A 14,884-nucleotide genomic window follows, 5' to 3' on the forward strand; every position below is an offset into this window, starting at 1 on the left:
ATAAATAAATACCTCTCAACAAGTTCTCTTCCGGTTCATGTGCATAAACTTTCAGTATTCTGATTACACTGCTGACTTGCAGCTATCATCATAGTCCTCTTATTTTTAAAGTCAATTTACCTCATAGCTTGGGACACCGAGAACTGCTTCACCCAGTATTGCATATACAGTACCCTGCTTGGTGCTTACTGCTGTAAATGCCAAAACAAAATAAAATAAAAAATTCCTTCCAGTAGCTCCTTAGAGACCAACTACTGGTATGTTTGTTCTTGGTATGAGCTTTCGTGTGCATGCACACTTCTGCTGTAAATGCGTAAAAGGAAAACATGTACAAGACTGAACTTTTTTATCATAGTTGAACCATTTCTTTTTTCATTGGGAAAATGAATATACAGTATATTGTGATGTTGAATAATGTGTGCAATAAGTATTTCTTTTTCAGTATTATAGGAGTCCTCAATTTAGCTGTTGTGTTTATAGTATTCTAAGATTAATACTAATTATAGTTTAAAAGTCTACAATTTATGCAGGAAGTTTGGATATGAAAAAGGGAAATAGGAGCACAGTAAAATGACAAATTGAGCCCCTATGATTGCTTTTTTCTAATGGTTAAATAAGAAAACTATATAAATAACGTGTGAGCTAAAAGGGGAGTTTTGGTTTTTTTGCTGTGTATTTAAATTTAGCCCAAGACAGGAATTAGACTCATCCTTGATGTAGCCTATGAGAAACAAAGCCATGGGTCATATTCTCCATTTCCATTCACTGTTTCTTTTGTAACCACAAGAGAAGCTTTTGATTTTCAAGTAACCCCAGTTCCCCTTGATGTCCAAACATGGGAAAACTTGCTTGTTTTCATGACTAGAGAGAACAAATTGGGTTAGACCTATGATTTCACACCCTGACTTGTTTTCGAACCATAGTACAAACAGACCATCATTCTCTAAGTTTGGATATTGTGAGAAATTTCAACTAAAATAGAGAGCAGGAGCTTTGAATCTCCTTGCAGGCACAAAAGAGGTAAAGTGTGGAGGTTCACCCTCATTTTTTTATAGCAGGAAACTTTAAATTCTAACTTGTCTTCTTAATCATCAGATAATTAAACTTTGTTTTTCTAAAATACAACTTTTTGGTTGCAGAATATTGGGCTTCTGATTACATATTGTCATGCATGCCAGCTGTGGAAGCTAGAGTTGCTGTAACAATGCAATCTTCAGTAATAGGCTGTTCATGCATGCTTCTTTTTTGACAGAGTCAAGAATTTCTTATGCTATATTTACTCTACAAAAAATGTGACACATAACTATTTTACTACTTCATTTCCCATTTCTTGTTCTATGTAATGTCACAATTCTGTGTGGGATTTCAGATGCAATTGGAAACTGCCTTAGTAATGAGTAATCTTAAACTTGCAAATGAACAGTAGAAGCAGCCTATTTGAAGGGTAACCTTCCTATTTCTGTTTGGATGCATGGTTTCTGGTAACATTGTACTTAAAGTAAAAATAAGACAGCTATTGAATCATTGGCTGCTATGGATTCTCACTTCATGAACATTGACTAAGGGCAGTTTCAATATTCTTCCAACATACAGATTGCAAAAAAGCCATACAGTATCTAAGAAAGTGCTCATGTGAAAGTGGTAGTAACATTTGTAAGTTTTCCTTATTATGTAACTGAGTGTTGACTGTGGACACTTGTGCCAACATAACCCTTGCGATGACCAAACTTGTGTGAATATATTTGGCTTGGATCCATAATGTCCCCCTCCAATCTAGGATATTTTATTCTGTGTTGTGGTATTAAAATGTCCCTGTCTTAGAAGGGGAGAGGAGTAGAGGAAGGAGCCCCAATATGTGCAGCTAGGAGGAATAACACAATTTTAGAAAACCGATCATTTTCTACCTGAAGTGCTTTATTATATTCAGAGTGGCATCACTACCAATTTATCACACAAGAGCAACACTCCAGCAGCAATAAGAGCTCTAATCTGGAAGCAGTTTATGAATATTTGTGGTGCTATTTCTAATCTGCTTGTTATCCCCACAGTAAATTTTGGCAAGTTGCACTTATGAGTTATGCTGATAAGCAGGGACAAACCTTAGCAAATACTGTACTGCATGTTTATCCTTTGGATGAAGATGCTCTCAGGTGGGGTGTGAGCTCCCTCTAGCACTTGAAGGCAGGATTGCTGCTGAATTGGAGAGTTTTGCTCCCAACTGACCAGCCACCAGCAGTTTTTTATTCCTGCCTTTGTGCTGAGATGTTGTGTCCCAAACTCTCCATTCAGCTTGGCTCAGACTTGTGCCTTGACTGTGTTTGTTTGTGTACCTGTGTTTCTGGAGTTTGTCTTTGTGCTGTTGGTATTGCTTGTTTTTTTTTTATAAAAAAGGTTGTCATGTTATTTGTATGAGGCAAAAGCTTGTGTGAGCTATCTCTCATTCTGAGTTTGGGGTGTTGTGCATAGTTTAATGTTTGCATCTTGCAGGGACATTGTGTTGATTGTGGGGAATTTGGTTGTTATTTCCCACTACATTTTCCCTTCCTCTCTGACCACTTGGTTATTTCTTTTAGGCTTTTTCTTTTTGGTCATAAAGCTTCTGTTCCCCCTTTTCTTAGATAGGCAGCTTAGTGGTCTGTGGCTGTTTGAGGAATTTTTAACAGCTGCTCTGTTTTCCTTCCTGCCATTTTTGAAGCCCCGCCAGAGCTCTGAATTATCAACCACAGCAGATCTGTGCTTAGTTAGATCACCTATCCTGCAAAGCAATGGCCAGCAACTACTGCATTATGGTTCCCCCATTAGTTCAAGACAATTTGCTGCTGCAACTTTGAGGAAATACTGTGCCATGGACAAGAAAACACTGCTGAAGGCTAAAACCCTCATGGCAATGTATAAGTCACTACTTAATCAGTGCATTTCTCAGTTGGCATCAACTTCTGGTGTGCAGGGTTCCAGCTCCTAGTCCATTCTCATTGGGTGAGGCTTGTTGTTGTTTAGTCATTTAGTCATGTCACACTCTTCGTGACCCCATGGACCAGAGCATGCCAGGCTACTACCCTTCATTGTGTCCCAGGTACTATAACTGCTATGTCTGTCACTGAGAGAGCCTCTAAAGCTGCCATGTCAAAGGCGGCCCACCAAAAGGAGTCTGGTTTAATTTCCTGCTCTTTTCTTCAGGCTTGGTTACACAAATATCAGTACAGGTAATCAAAACTGTCAAGTATGCCGAGGGCCTCATCACAAAGTATGCCTACTGCTATTTTCCCCGACATACTATTGGCATGGCTTTACCTCAGCTTCAGCTGAATACTGAAAAGCTTCAGCAATTCAAAGAGGCACTGTTGTCAGACTTATCTAAAAACTTATCTGGATCTGTCCAGCAGGCTAAACACCAATTCACATCTCTTTTACATCTTGAAGTCCTGAATCAAATAAAGGGAACTCTCCTGTCTGGTTTATCGCAAAACAACAACATCAAAACAAAAACAAAAACACGCAAAGGAGTTCCATCCTTGGGGCATAAAATATTCCTATTCTTTTAGCTGCTTTGGTTTACTTTCTGGCTGCCAGGGCTGTCAGTCCCTGAGTAAGTTCCTTTCAGGTGGCCATTGTCTGAGGAGGTTAGAAGGAAAAAGTTTCCAGGTTTTCATGCAGTGCCACAGGGCTTAGCAATTTCAAAGTGTAAAGAGCTGTCGAGTTTTAACAGTTGAAAGACACTGTGGACTCTGCATTAGATCTGTGAGAGACTAAATGGGGCTGGAGTGATGTTTCTGAATGGGAAAAAATGAAAGAAATAAATATTCTCTAATAGACAGTTTTCAGGTCAAACAATGCCTACACTTATATCGTAAGGCAGGGACGCCGGTGGCGCTGTGGTATGAACCACTGAGCCTAGGGCTTGCCGATCAGAATGTCGGTGGTTCGAATCCCCGCAACGGGGTGAGCTCCCGTTGCTCGGTCCCTGCTCCTGCCAACCTAGCAGTTCAAAAGCACATCAAAGTGCAAGTAGATAAATAGGTACCGCTCCGGCGGGAAGGTAAACGGTGTTTCTGTGCACTGCTCTGGTTTGCCAGAAGTGGCTTAGTCATGCTGGCCACATGACCCGGAAGCTGTATGCCGGCTCCCTCGGCCAATAAATCGAGATGAGCACTGCAACCCCAAGTCGTCCATGACTGGACCTAATGGCCAAGGGACCCTTTACCTTTACCTACATTGTAAGGCCATTGCAGTACAGGATCTGAGTGCCCCAGGTGAGAATCCTGCCTCTTCTATATCACGGAAGCACCAGTCTTCCTGATGCAAAGCCTCATGGAAGAGCTGTTTCTGCTCCCACTCTGTTTCAGAAACTGGTCAGCCCAGAATGGAATGAAGCTTTATGGAGTAGTCACTTGTATGTGATAAAAAGTTTTATGTTCTAAGCCAGCCATTGCTCCTGCCTTAATGGGTGATAAAAAGGATGCTAGTCAGGAATTTGGGGAGATTGCATCAGTCACACAGGAGGTATTCATAAGACCCCCAAACAGGAGTTAAGGTATCATATTTCTTGTTTTCTACCCCTAAAATTTCAGGGGCCAAGGAGTGAAGCTACTTGATTGTGTAGCATAAACACTGTCGCATCAGGGTAATCTGAACCGCCAGAGTGTTCCTACTGTGTTGAGTGGTTACAAAGTTATTTCCTCCAACCTTTTCACACTAGAGATTAAGTGTGTCCATTCCAGACAGGGGATATGAACCCTTTGGTTAGAGACAGGGGATAGTCCTCAAGTTGAGGCGTTTTCCCACTCTTTTTCTGAAGGCATTGAATATTAGGTTAAATGTTTCGCCTTATAGTACTGAATCTCCCCAACCTCTGAAGAGCCAGCAGGGTGTTGCCCAGGTAACTGCAGACAAGTCTGTTGACTCCTCTGCAGGGCCACTTTCAAATCGGAATATGAATTGCTTCATGAGTTTGCATAAGGATGCAAAGGTTTTTTTTCCTAAGAAATGGAGGCATTTCCAAGAGTTGCAGCACAGAGCCTCAATTTCCTTTTCTGACCAGCTGCAGTCCTAAATGAATGCATAGAATTATCTTATGTATCCATGAGGAGTTTGAAGGAGTCCCCATGTAGATTTCCTGTTTGGTGAAATTAGAAATGAGTTTGTCTTTTTTTAAGTTTCATGAGGCTTCAGCCGCAGCCATCACTCATTTTTTGTCAGGGTTCATTGGCAAACCAGTTCATTGGTTTAAGGAATGCCAGGGATATTCACCTTCGGTAGAGATTAGTTCTCTCTACCAGTTGTACAACTTAGCAGATGTTTACAAAGGATAACAGAAGTTTTTTCTACCTACATCTAGGCAGTTGAGTAATAAAAGAAGAGCAAACTTTAAATGAAATTTAAATTGAAATAATAATAATAATAATAATAATAATAATAATAATAATAATAATAATAATAATAATAATAAATACCCCACCCATCTGGCTGGGTTTCCCAATCACTCTGGGCAGCTCCCTTTATTCCTTTATATGTCAGGTAAGTCTTTTGGACAGTTTTGAAGAGGAGAAGGTCTCTAAGCCTTCTATTAGTCCTTGGTGTCTATTTAAACTGAAGTTTAAGGTTACGATCACTGTCACAGTGCTTGTTTTCATAGCAGTGCAATAGAAACTTCTTTCTCCAACTGATTTCAGAGCATTCAGGGCAGTTGTTACCAAAATTTTCTGATGTCCTGTAGTAATGCTCTTTCTCCTATGAGCACAGGATATTGAGCAAGTATCTCTATCCCCACATCCCAGTGGTTCAGATACTTAATCAAAAACATTGTTGGGTATTTATTCCATTTTCTTTGTTGTTTACACATGTAAACTGTGTAGCTATAGTATCTTTTCCAGAGTTGCCCTTTCACCTAGCAAATTAACATTTTACAGAATAGTTTGTGAAATAAGCACAGTAGAAGGAAACTAATACTGATTCTGTTATTGGTTGTGTGTGATGTTACATAACTTTTTCTGTTGCTTTTTTGTATGCTTATTCTCTGCCAAATAGTCTTTTTTTTTTCTTTTGAAGTTCCATACAAACAGTCAGAAACCCACTTTTAGGCATATGGAAATCATCACGACTACTAAGATGCTAAATTGTTCTCAACTTATTTAATCAGAATGACATTTAAAGACAAATACCAGTTTCTGGTATTTCATTCTAGATGCTGCCCTGGTAACCATGATTACTCCAAAACGAGGAGCATATTGGCTAATTTAAGGGAGCATTCTATAAAAGAGAGAAAATATTTTCCTTTTTTAGGACATCTTATGACGAGTCTTCAGTCCATTCAGGAGGCAGAAGCCTATTTTTGATGTGTGATGTCACTAATGTGGCCCCCTGCTGTAACCCCAAGACTGGAATTTGCCCTACACCCAAAGGTTAGTGAGTGTGATTAGGCTAGGGGTTAGTTGCATTATAGTTGATAGCCTCATGGGCAGTCAGTGTAGTCTATAGGAGCAGACTTTGGATATGTTTTTCTCCCTAGAAGCCCTACATTTTTTTTAACCATTCTGAAAGGAAGGTGGGGAAACTTCTGAATTTAAATATCAATACATGCAGTGCAAGTTGGAAATTTCATTTTCTAAAGCTGATTTCCAACATGATTTGCATTAATGTAGTATCCATTTTTTAAAAGACAGCAAAAAGCAAGGATACTTCTGGAGTTCCACTCACATAAATGCTGAGCGCTATAGGGGTGCAAATACTCAAGGATTCATTCTCACAATTCTACAAAAGTAGCACTTTGCAATTTATGGATCAGGAAATATTAACACAATTTAGATTGATTTTTCTCAGTTTAAAAATACTAGTCTTTAGTTGGAAACAGAGGCTTACCTAGAGTTCCTTGTGCCCTTGGCAATGAGCTGTATTGGCCCACACACCCCAGAAGAAAAACACTTTACCACAATAGCCAAATTAAAAATTACTACATTTTACATAACCCAAGTACTCAAAAGCATCTGGAGTGAGAGTGGGGCAAGGAGGAAGGGCAAAAAAGACTGCACACTACCATGGTGCAAGAAGGATGGGAAACTTCTCTTGCATTTGAGCTGGCCATGATAGCAGCAGCAGTGCATCACTGCACACATATATTTTGTGCCCCCTGGCAGGGGCTGGGTTCACCAACCCCTAGGTATGCCTCTGCTTGGAAATAGAGGGTGGAATATATATAACAAGCACATAAATCAATATTTTATCAACGATTGAGTTGTATCATTTTTAGGATTTTCTAGATGTCTGCCATAATATCTGTGTGCAGGAGGGAAGTTGCTAGTTGAGTGGGATGTATCCTCATTACTGATTTCCATTGGAGGTGGATGCTTTAGGAGACGTTTATGAATTCTTTGAGTTCCAAATCTAATTCTTGTTTTGTGCCAGTGTGAAGCAATGGAAACATTTACATTGTATTAATGACTGGTTACTCTGGTGTCAGTTATTTAGCACTAATAATTCTACTTAAAATTTGAATATTGAGCAAAATTTGTAAAACATATCCAGATAGACACCTAAAAATATTGTGGCATAATAGCTAGTGAACTTGCTAGCAACATCCCTACAGTAATGGCAGGTCCGGGAGACTACCCTTTTATTTTATTTTTCCCTCTCCAGAGTTTTCAATCAGTGACACGCTAAATCATCAGCACTACCTTTCCCCCTCTTTAGTTCCTCTGAGTGGAAGCAGCTTACCTATTGCGAGTAAGGTAAAGGTTTTGCTCATGCTACCACAGTATCCCCTAGGGACAACACGCAACTGTTCTCCAAAGGAATGAGTAACAAATCAATCATAGAAAAATGTGAGAGCAGTTAAATCTGATTAACAGCTTTTATAAGAAATAGATAAAATTATCAATTGGAACTAGATACATGGCAGCTGTTAATAGCTCACATAAAAATAAAATTGAAAATATTGGTTGTAGAGTGCACATTTTTGTGAAGATATAATCTGTAGAATGGGGGGAAAAACGGTAAGTGTAAATAAGTTGTTCCTATTTAGCTGTTTCAATGTTAAAATTAAGGTATGTATGAACATTGCTGTTTAATTGGTAATGTTATAACCAAATCTGTTTTGGTATGTTTGTATGTAATATTTGTGATAAATAAAATTATTTTTCAAATATAGTTAAAGTGAAAAAGTAGCAAATGGAGCATTTTTCATGGGCTCAAGTAGTTCCTTTTTATATGGGCTCAAGGCATGTACTCAGGAACGTTGGGGAAGAGGCGAAATATCCTGCTCTCCCACCTCTAATTCCCATGTTTCAGTGTGAATTTTTGCCTTCTGTAACAAGTCTGCCTGATGATAAAAAAGGGGAGGGGCAACACCAATCAAGAAACACTTTTTACACATTACATATAATTATGTGCATCATCCACAATCTCAAATAGTGGAGATGGTAATTTCGTTTATTTTCATATTTGATATAGCATGCATATTCTTACATAAGGATGTTTTAATATTCAGTGTTCTTAATATAGTACTAGTTATCTGTTTTAGTTATCCTGAAGCAAGTATTCTTTGAAATATGTTGGGTCTATTAGATTGCTAAATAAATTCTTTGAACTTTCCTTTTTTCATTTCCTCATTACTGCCCATTACTGTTAAGAACTGACGAAAATCTCTTTTTTACAGTTGTAGTCTTGCAGAGGGAAAACCCAACGACTGACTATATTTTTATATTATACACAGAAGTCTAATAAAGTCTTATGGGCTGTACCTCTGGCAGTGGCATCAGTGAAGGATTGGAATCTGCCTCCTTCATGCAGATTTGCAGTTGCTTCACACTTAGAATACTGATGTCACAAATGTAAAAAAATAAACACTTGCTTTCCACTTTGCAAGGAGCTTGGTTCAATTGGGATTAAATTCTTTACTTCTCACAATCCCAACTGAATCCAGCTCCTCAGTCTGGAGAATGACAAATAGTTTCAAAATGCATTGCTTCTTTCACTTCCAAAACTAGGTCCCCAGTTTGGTGGGGATGTATCTTGGATGCAGTGCCTTCCCTGCTTCAAATGGTTCCAAGCATTTCTATCTCTGCCTATTCATATAATCTTATAGTTGGAAGGGATACCAAGGGTCTTCTAGTCCAACCCCCTGCAATGCAGGAATCTCAGCTAAAGCATCCATGACATTTCCATGTGACAAAGAATGTTGGGAAATGCCTATTGGATATATTGGGGTGTAGGTGGAAGAAGGTGCTATATATTGCAGGGACCCAAAGGGTACAGTTTGTATCTTCTCAGCTTTCTGTGTCAGCCCTGCTAGTGGAGTCTATTTCACTGCGGTCAGCAGTAGCAGACAGGTTTTGCCCCCACAGACAGATTGCACCCAAGTGATGCGCTTTAAAATTTATATATCCAGCTCATCATCACTGAAGAGGAAAGGAGCACTGTACACTTGTAGCAGTAAAGTAATTGCAAACCAGGGTCTTAATTTGCAGTTGGTATTATTAAAGCATATAGGTGGAAAAGCTCCCCAGATTCCTGCTTTCCCCCCACCCCGGCTACCTTATAAATTATGCTGTTCTTGCTCATGAATTGAGGAAAGTATCAGTTGTCAAGAAGCTGACAGATAACAAGTAATATTTTCATGGTGGGGAAGTGTGAGGTGGTGAGATTTGATGTGTAGGAGAAGGCTTCTACCCAAAGCTCCAGGAAATGTATTCTTAAGAGTACTTTCTGTTAATCAAAGAATCATTTAGAACAATTTCAAAAAGGCAGAACATGAAAATACTTTAAATTTTCCCCATAAACTTTATGGTGTAAAAGGACCATTTACAGAGCTGTGCAAGCCCCAACAGTCAAAGTGCTGTGCACCAGGGCTTTGAGGTGCAAATGATCAGTAGTGCCTACAAAACCCCCTTTGGCCCAGTCATGTGTTTACTTGCCCTACACCTGACATGATATAGGGGTGTGTGGCTTGGGCTTTAGGTCAAATGGGGAGGCCTAGCAGACCTAATTAGAGGCTGGAGGTTCCCTGCCCCTGCAATAAAGGCTTATCTATCTGCAATACACAACAGCTCCTAGCCTGATGATTCCTATCATGATACACTTTCACATCACTAGTGTGCAATTAGACCCCTTCCAGAATGAAGGGGTAAATATGCTTTACAGTTCTATAGCAGAAAATTTCACCTTCTCTCATGCAGTTGCCTTTGTTCATGTTGTTCCTTTATGAGATCAACATTTAGTACAGAGACAAGAAATGTTTCCATCACTTTTCTGTGTTATTGTTGTCACTTCTGTTTCTCCTTCCTGAGACGTTGACCCTGCCTTTTGCTGTAATATATTAAAAACAACATGGTCATGTGGACTTCTTGATGCTATAAATGCACAGTTTATGAAGTCTTGTATCAAAGTTTTCTGATATTGCTGCAGAGTGAAAGAATAATTTGGGAATCTGTATTGATAGAAGAAGTAAGAGGATACATTTGCTTCGTTTTATACCATAGCTGGAAGTAGCTATATAATTTGGGGAAATAAAAATGACATCAAAGAAACCTAGAAAGGCATCAGGTTTCACAAGCTATGCTACAGGCATTTTAGGAAATGAGCAATTTCTTAACTTGAAAGAAAAATATTTTTTTTTAAAAAAAATAAAAAATAAAAGTAGTACATTGTGGTTTGCTTTGTTTCATAATAGTTTAATGCAGGATTAGTGTTGTATACTTGGCTGGAATATTCCAGTCACAGGGCTCATTGTTAATCTGATTTTCACCTTGTGTTCTGATCTGATGGTCTAATATCAGTTTACATTTTAATGCCTTTTCAAATGTGTTGTATGTAAAATATCATTGACATTGAGTTTTTATAGTTCAAAAATTTCAAGTCTATGTGTAATTAATCCAATAGTCAATATAGCATATTGCACTATTTACAAAGTATGTTCTGGGAATTCTGGGATTTCTTGACCAGTTTAGCAGTGAGAAGATCTAATAAAGTGGAAAACTAAAAACCAAAGGTATAGTCTCTGAAGTTTTAACATTATATAGCATGGGTGACTAGTCTGTTGCCCTCCAAATGTTGTTGGATTACTACTCCCATAATCCCTAATGATTGACAATTGGTTGTTCTGAGTGGTGCTGATGGGAGCTGAAATTGGACAGCATCTGACTGGGCCACAGATTATTACTCTAGTGCGGGGGGGGGGGGGTAGATTTCTAAATAAGTTTTAATTTTAGAGCTGCTTTTCTAGTAACAGTTCTAGATAGTTATTTAGCATTGCGATGAATTGTCCAACCGCTCCCGAATTACAGAAATTCCAGTAGTATTAGCTGTTAGATTGCAATTATTTTGAAGCATTACTCTGAAGTATTTTGCTGTGTTAGCAGATGACTGCTGCATATAACAAAACTCTTATTACTTCCACTAGTCCTGTAAAGGATGTTAGTCCTGCACTTCAGCAATCTAATGTTCTAGTCAAAGTAGAAAATAACAAGATATATATTTTATACATGTGTTTTAATGCAGTAGTCTTAGTAAGTCTAAAAACCGGATTCATTTTTTTTTGCTTATAGCAAAGCCTTTATGGAGTACAGATCTCATTTTATTATAAATCAAGTTTGTCATTGCCTTGTAAAATCAAATGTCACCTTTTCAGTTGTGCATAGTTGGTGAGATGTTGATGAATGTTGATTTACACCAGGAGAATTCTCAGTTCTTGACTAATAGTACATTTTTAATATAGCATGATTTGCGAGTTTTATGATTTTCATCAGATAGGAGGTTGACAGATTATCACATGATGCAATTCCAGTTGACCAGTCAGACTTCCAAAATCAATTGTATAGGAAACATTTTGTAGGCTAGCTCACTTCCACATGCATTGATTATGGCAATTGAATATTGATAGAAAATGCATGCTAGCTAAAGAGATCAAAGAGTACATTGCTGTAAGGAAGCATAGCATTGAAACAAAGTCATTATGAAAATTGTGTCTTTCGCCAATACTGCAGACAAACATGCCAGTATAAACGTTGCAATATTTTAATTGTACCCTTGTCAAAAGATACAGGTGTTCTCTTCAGTTTAACAGACTATAGTACACCAAAAGCAATTTGAAATATATATCTATACTGTATATTTTTCTCATTTGCACCACTACACTATACCATTGTATTAGGTTTTCAATAACAGTTTTAAACCAAACAAAGTGAGTTTAAATAGTTTAACTACTTTTGCAACACACATAAAATATGATTTGTTAAAGCAAACTTACCTTCATAATCAGTGTTACAGTTTTGCATTAAAATAGTATTTTATCACATTATTTAATCACATGAACTATGGTGGAGTATTTAAGCAATATTTAAATGAAATTGTTAAGATTTCTGCTTATCGCTTTGAATAAGTTCTGATTTCCCCTCATTTGATCAGGCAATCCATTCTGTAGCTTGGCACCACGAAGGAAAGCAATTTATCTGTAGCCATTCGGACGGCACCTTGACTATATGGAATGTAAGGAATCCTACCAAGCCATTGCAGACAATCACTCCACATGGTAAGTTCAAAATGAAAGTGTGTTCTGTTCAACGTTGTCTGTACATTATGCTTTAGAGTGATTTGCAGGCTAAGTCATCTAAACTGCTTACCGGTGGCTGCAACTTGATGCCTCTATTCTTGAGGACCATGTGCTGAAAGAAGGTATAAAACTGTACCATATATTTGCAACTCTGCTGATGCTTATATCACCTGCCTTGTCTCCTGTAGTCAGGATTTGGCTTTGAAAGTCCATTGCTTTGGAGGCTAAGTGTGGAGTTGTTTATTAATCTAGGCAGTATTGCAAAAGAAAACAAGTTCAGGTGCACCTCCTGTGGCCCAAGGTAGAATCGGACCAGGCAGCTTTTCCTGGTTACGTATTTTATTAGGGTTGTGAACTAGCTCAGGGAGGGGCAACAACCTGGTCTCCTCTTGTGGTTTCAACAAATGGTTGATGCGCAGAAGGCAGCAAGTGAAGCTTTTCACGCCGTGGAGCTAAACACTGATGCCTGCAGAGCTGCTTCAAAAGTTAGCTTTCCTGGTTATTATGGGCATGCCAACTACTAACCTAATTTGTGAGGGGGTGGAAGGAGACAGCATATATCAAACTAGCACAACACTATTGTAATCAAAGATTACTTTCACCCTAAGTGCAGGCACAGTAGTACATTTATCATAAGATTGACAGGAAAAATCCAAGAAGCTACATTGCTGTACGCCTTTGTGTACACCTTTCACAGCTTTAGGAATTTTGATGTGTAGTATGATCATAACCTTACTATTGTATGTCCAAAAAGATGTCTGCAGTGGCACCTTATCAGACTTGTGCATTGACGTAAAAATGTCTAGATTTTACCTGCTTTGCAGTGCTTTGCAGTTTTGTATAGCTTTCTTAGAAATTAGCAGAACATGTAATTAGCCCATTAGCCCTGAAAAGGTTCTCACTATTTATGTAAATTAGTAACTGTAAAAGGTTCTAATCAGTTTATACAGTGTTTATATAGTGGAAATGATTTTTTGTGAAACTAGCAATTTGCTGGTCAAACCTGCTTTCTTTTAAAATATATCACGACCAAATGTTAAAATAAAATAGTTTTTCTAACAGCAATACAATGAAGGAGAAAAAATTCTTTATTCTTCATAATTCTCCGACTCAATCCTGTGCATATTTATGTGGGAGTAAATCCCATTGACTTCAGTGGATTGAGACTTTCTCCCAGGTAAGAGAGCACATGGGATGTTGGTTACTACAGCCAATATCTAATGTTTATAAGAGAAGCAATTGAGTTATTTGCATTAAATCTGTAAGGATAGTGTGATGGACACTTGGTAGTGTTTATATAACCTTTTAAATATATGGGACTATTCTTAAGATTTTGGTGTGATTTCTGAGATTTATCAAATTATTTTTAAATGTAAATAAGAAAATATTTTGTTTTAGGAAAGCAGGTAAAAGATGGAAAGAAGCCAGAGCCTTGTAAACCTATTCTTAAAGTGGAATACAAAACTACCAGAGCTGGGTAAGAATGAGGAAACAGTTACTTAACTTTGTTTTGGATATTTGTAGAGGAAAAATAAGAACTTTGCAAGGCAAAATAATCTAAACAGATATTGAAGTACTTCCATGATTTTAAAATGTGACAAACCCACCACAACTTTGTTTATTCATGGAACCTTCAGTTCTATTCAGCGTTGTTGTTGTTGTTGTTGTTGTTGTTGTTGTTGTTGTTCTTACTGCATAAAAATAGACTGGAAGCAAGGATGATTGTGAAAGTAAATGGTTTCTCAAACTCCCATGCACTTGGTCTTCACACAACCTTCATGCAAAAAATATTTATTTGTTAAAATTAATTGAATGAGAAATCTCTTAAATTCTTGCAATAATTTAAATTACAGATTTGTTATATGTAGGTGTGGAATATGCATTAAAATTATTTGCTGTAGTAGTAAAGTGGATGTTACTTTGGGCAGGAAAAATGTCATTGTACATATACAAGGGGAAAGCTAGTTCCAGATACCCAGAAAAACCTCAAGGGAAGTTTTAACATTGAGCAAAATTAACATAAAACACCGTACATTTTACATTAATCTGGAAGTGGGAGAGGCTAAATGATTAACCAGAATTTGTTCCCAGTTTAGGATTTTATGAGTTTTTGAGGGCTCTTTGACCCCTGTCATGGGTTGAATCAAAGAGGAAGTGATTTTTATTTAATCCTAACTTATTTCACACATGTGCAGGCTCTGCATTGCCCTTGAAAGTTTAAAGACTCTAGAATAAAAAAGGGAACGGAATTAGGGTGTGGCATGCATTTTTAACCTGTCAGACTTCCATAAATCATGTGCAATGGATATGAATTATTCCCACACGACTGTTCAGATTCAGGATAAT

The 14,884-nt window shown here is 37.9% G+C and overlaps 1 protein-coding gene across 6 annotated transcripts in view; it reads left to right on the forward strand.

Moving 5' to 3' along the window:
* STXBP5 (syntaxin binding protein 5) overlaps positions 1-14,884 on the forward strand; it is a 106,116-nt gene that overhangs the window by 44,693 nt on the left and 46,539 nt on the right. For 5 of the 6 annotated variants that reach the window (XM_033143955.1, XM_033143949.1, XM_033143950.1 and 2 more), the window contains exons 8-9: positions 12,394-12,517; positions 13,937-14,015. In XM_033143955.1, coding sequence (XP_032999846.1) covers positions 12,394-12,517; positions 13,937-14,015 — 203 coding nt within the window. Of the gene's footprint in view, positions 1-6,029; positions 6,399-12,393; positions 12,518-13,936; positions 14,016-14,884 lie in introns of those variants that run through there. The other variant, XM_033143954.1, reaches the window with a different exon arrangement.

The sequence above is a fragment of the Lacerta agilis genome, chromosome 3, assembly GCF_009819535.1.
Source record: "Lacerta agilis isolate rLacAgi1 chromosome 3, rLacAgi1.pri, whole genome shotgun sequence".
NCBI lineage: Eukaryota > Metazoa > Chordata > Lepidosauria > Squamata > Lacertidae > Lacerta > Lacerta agilis.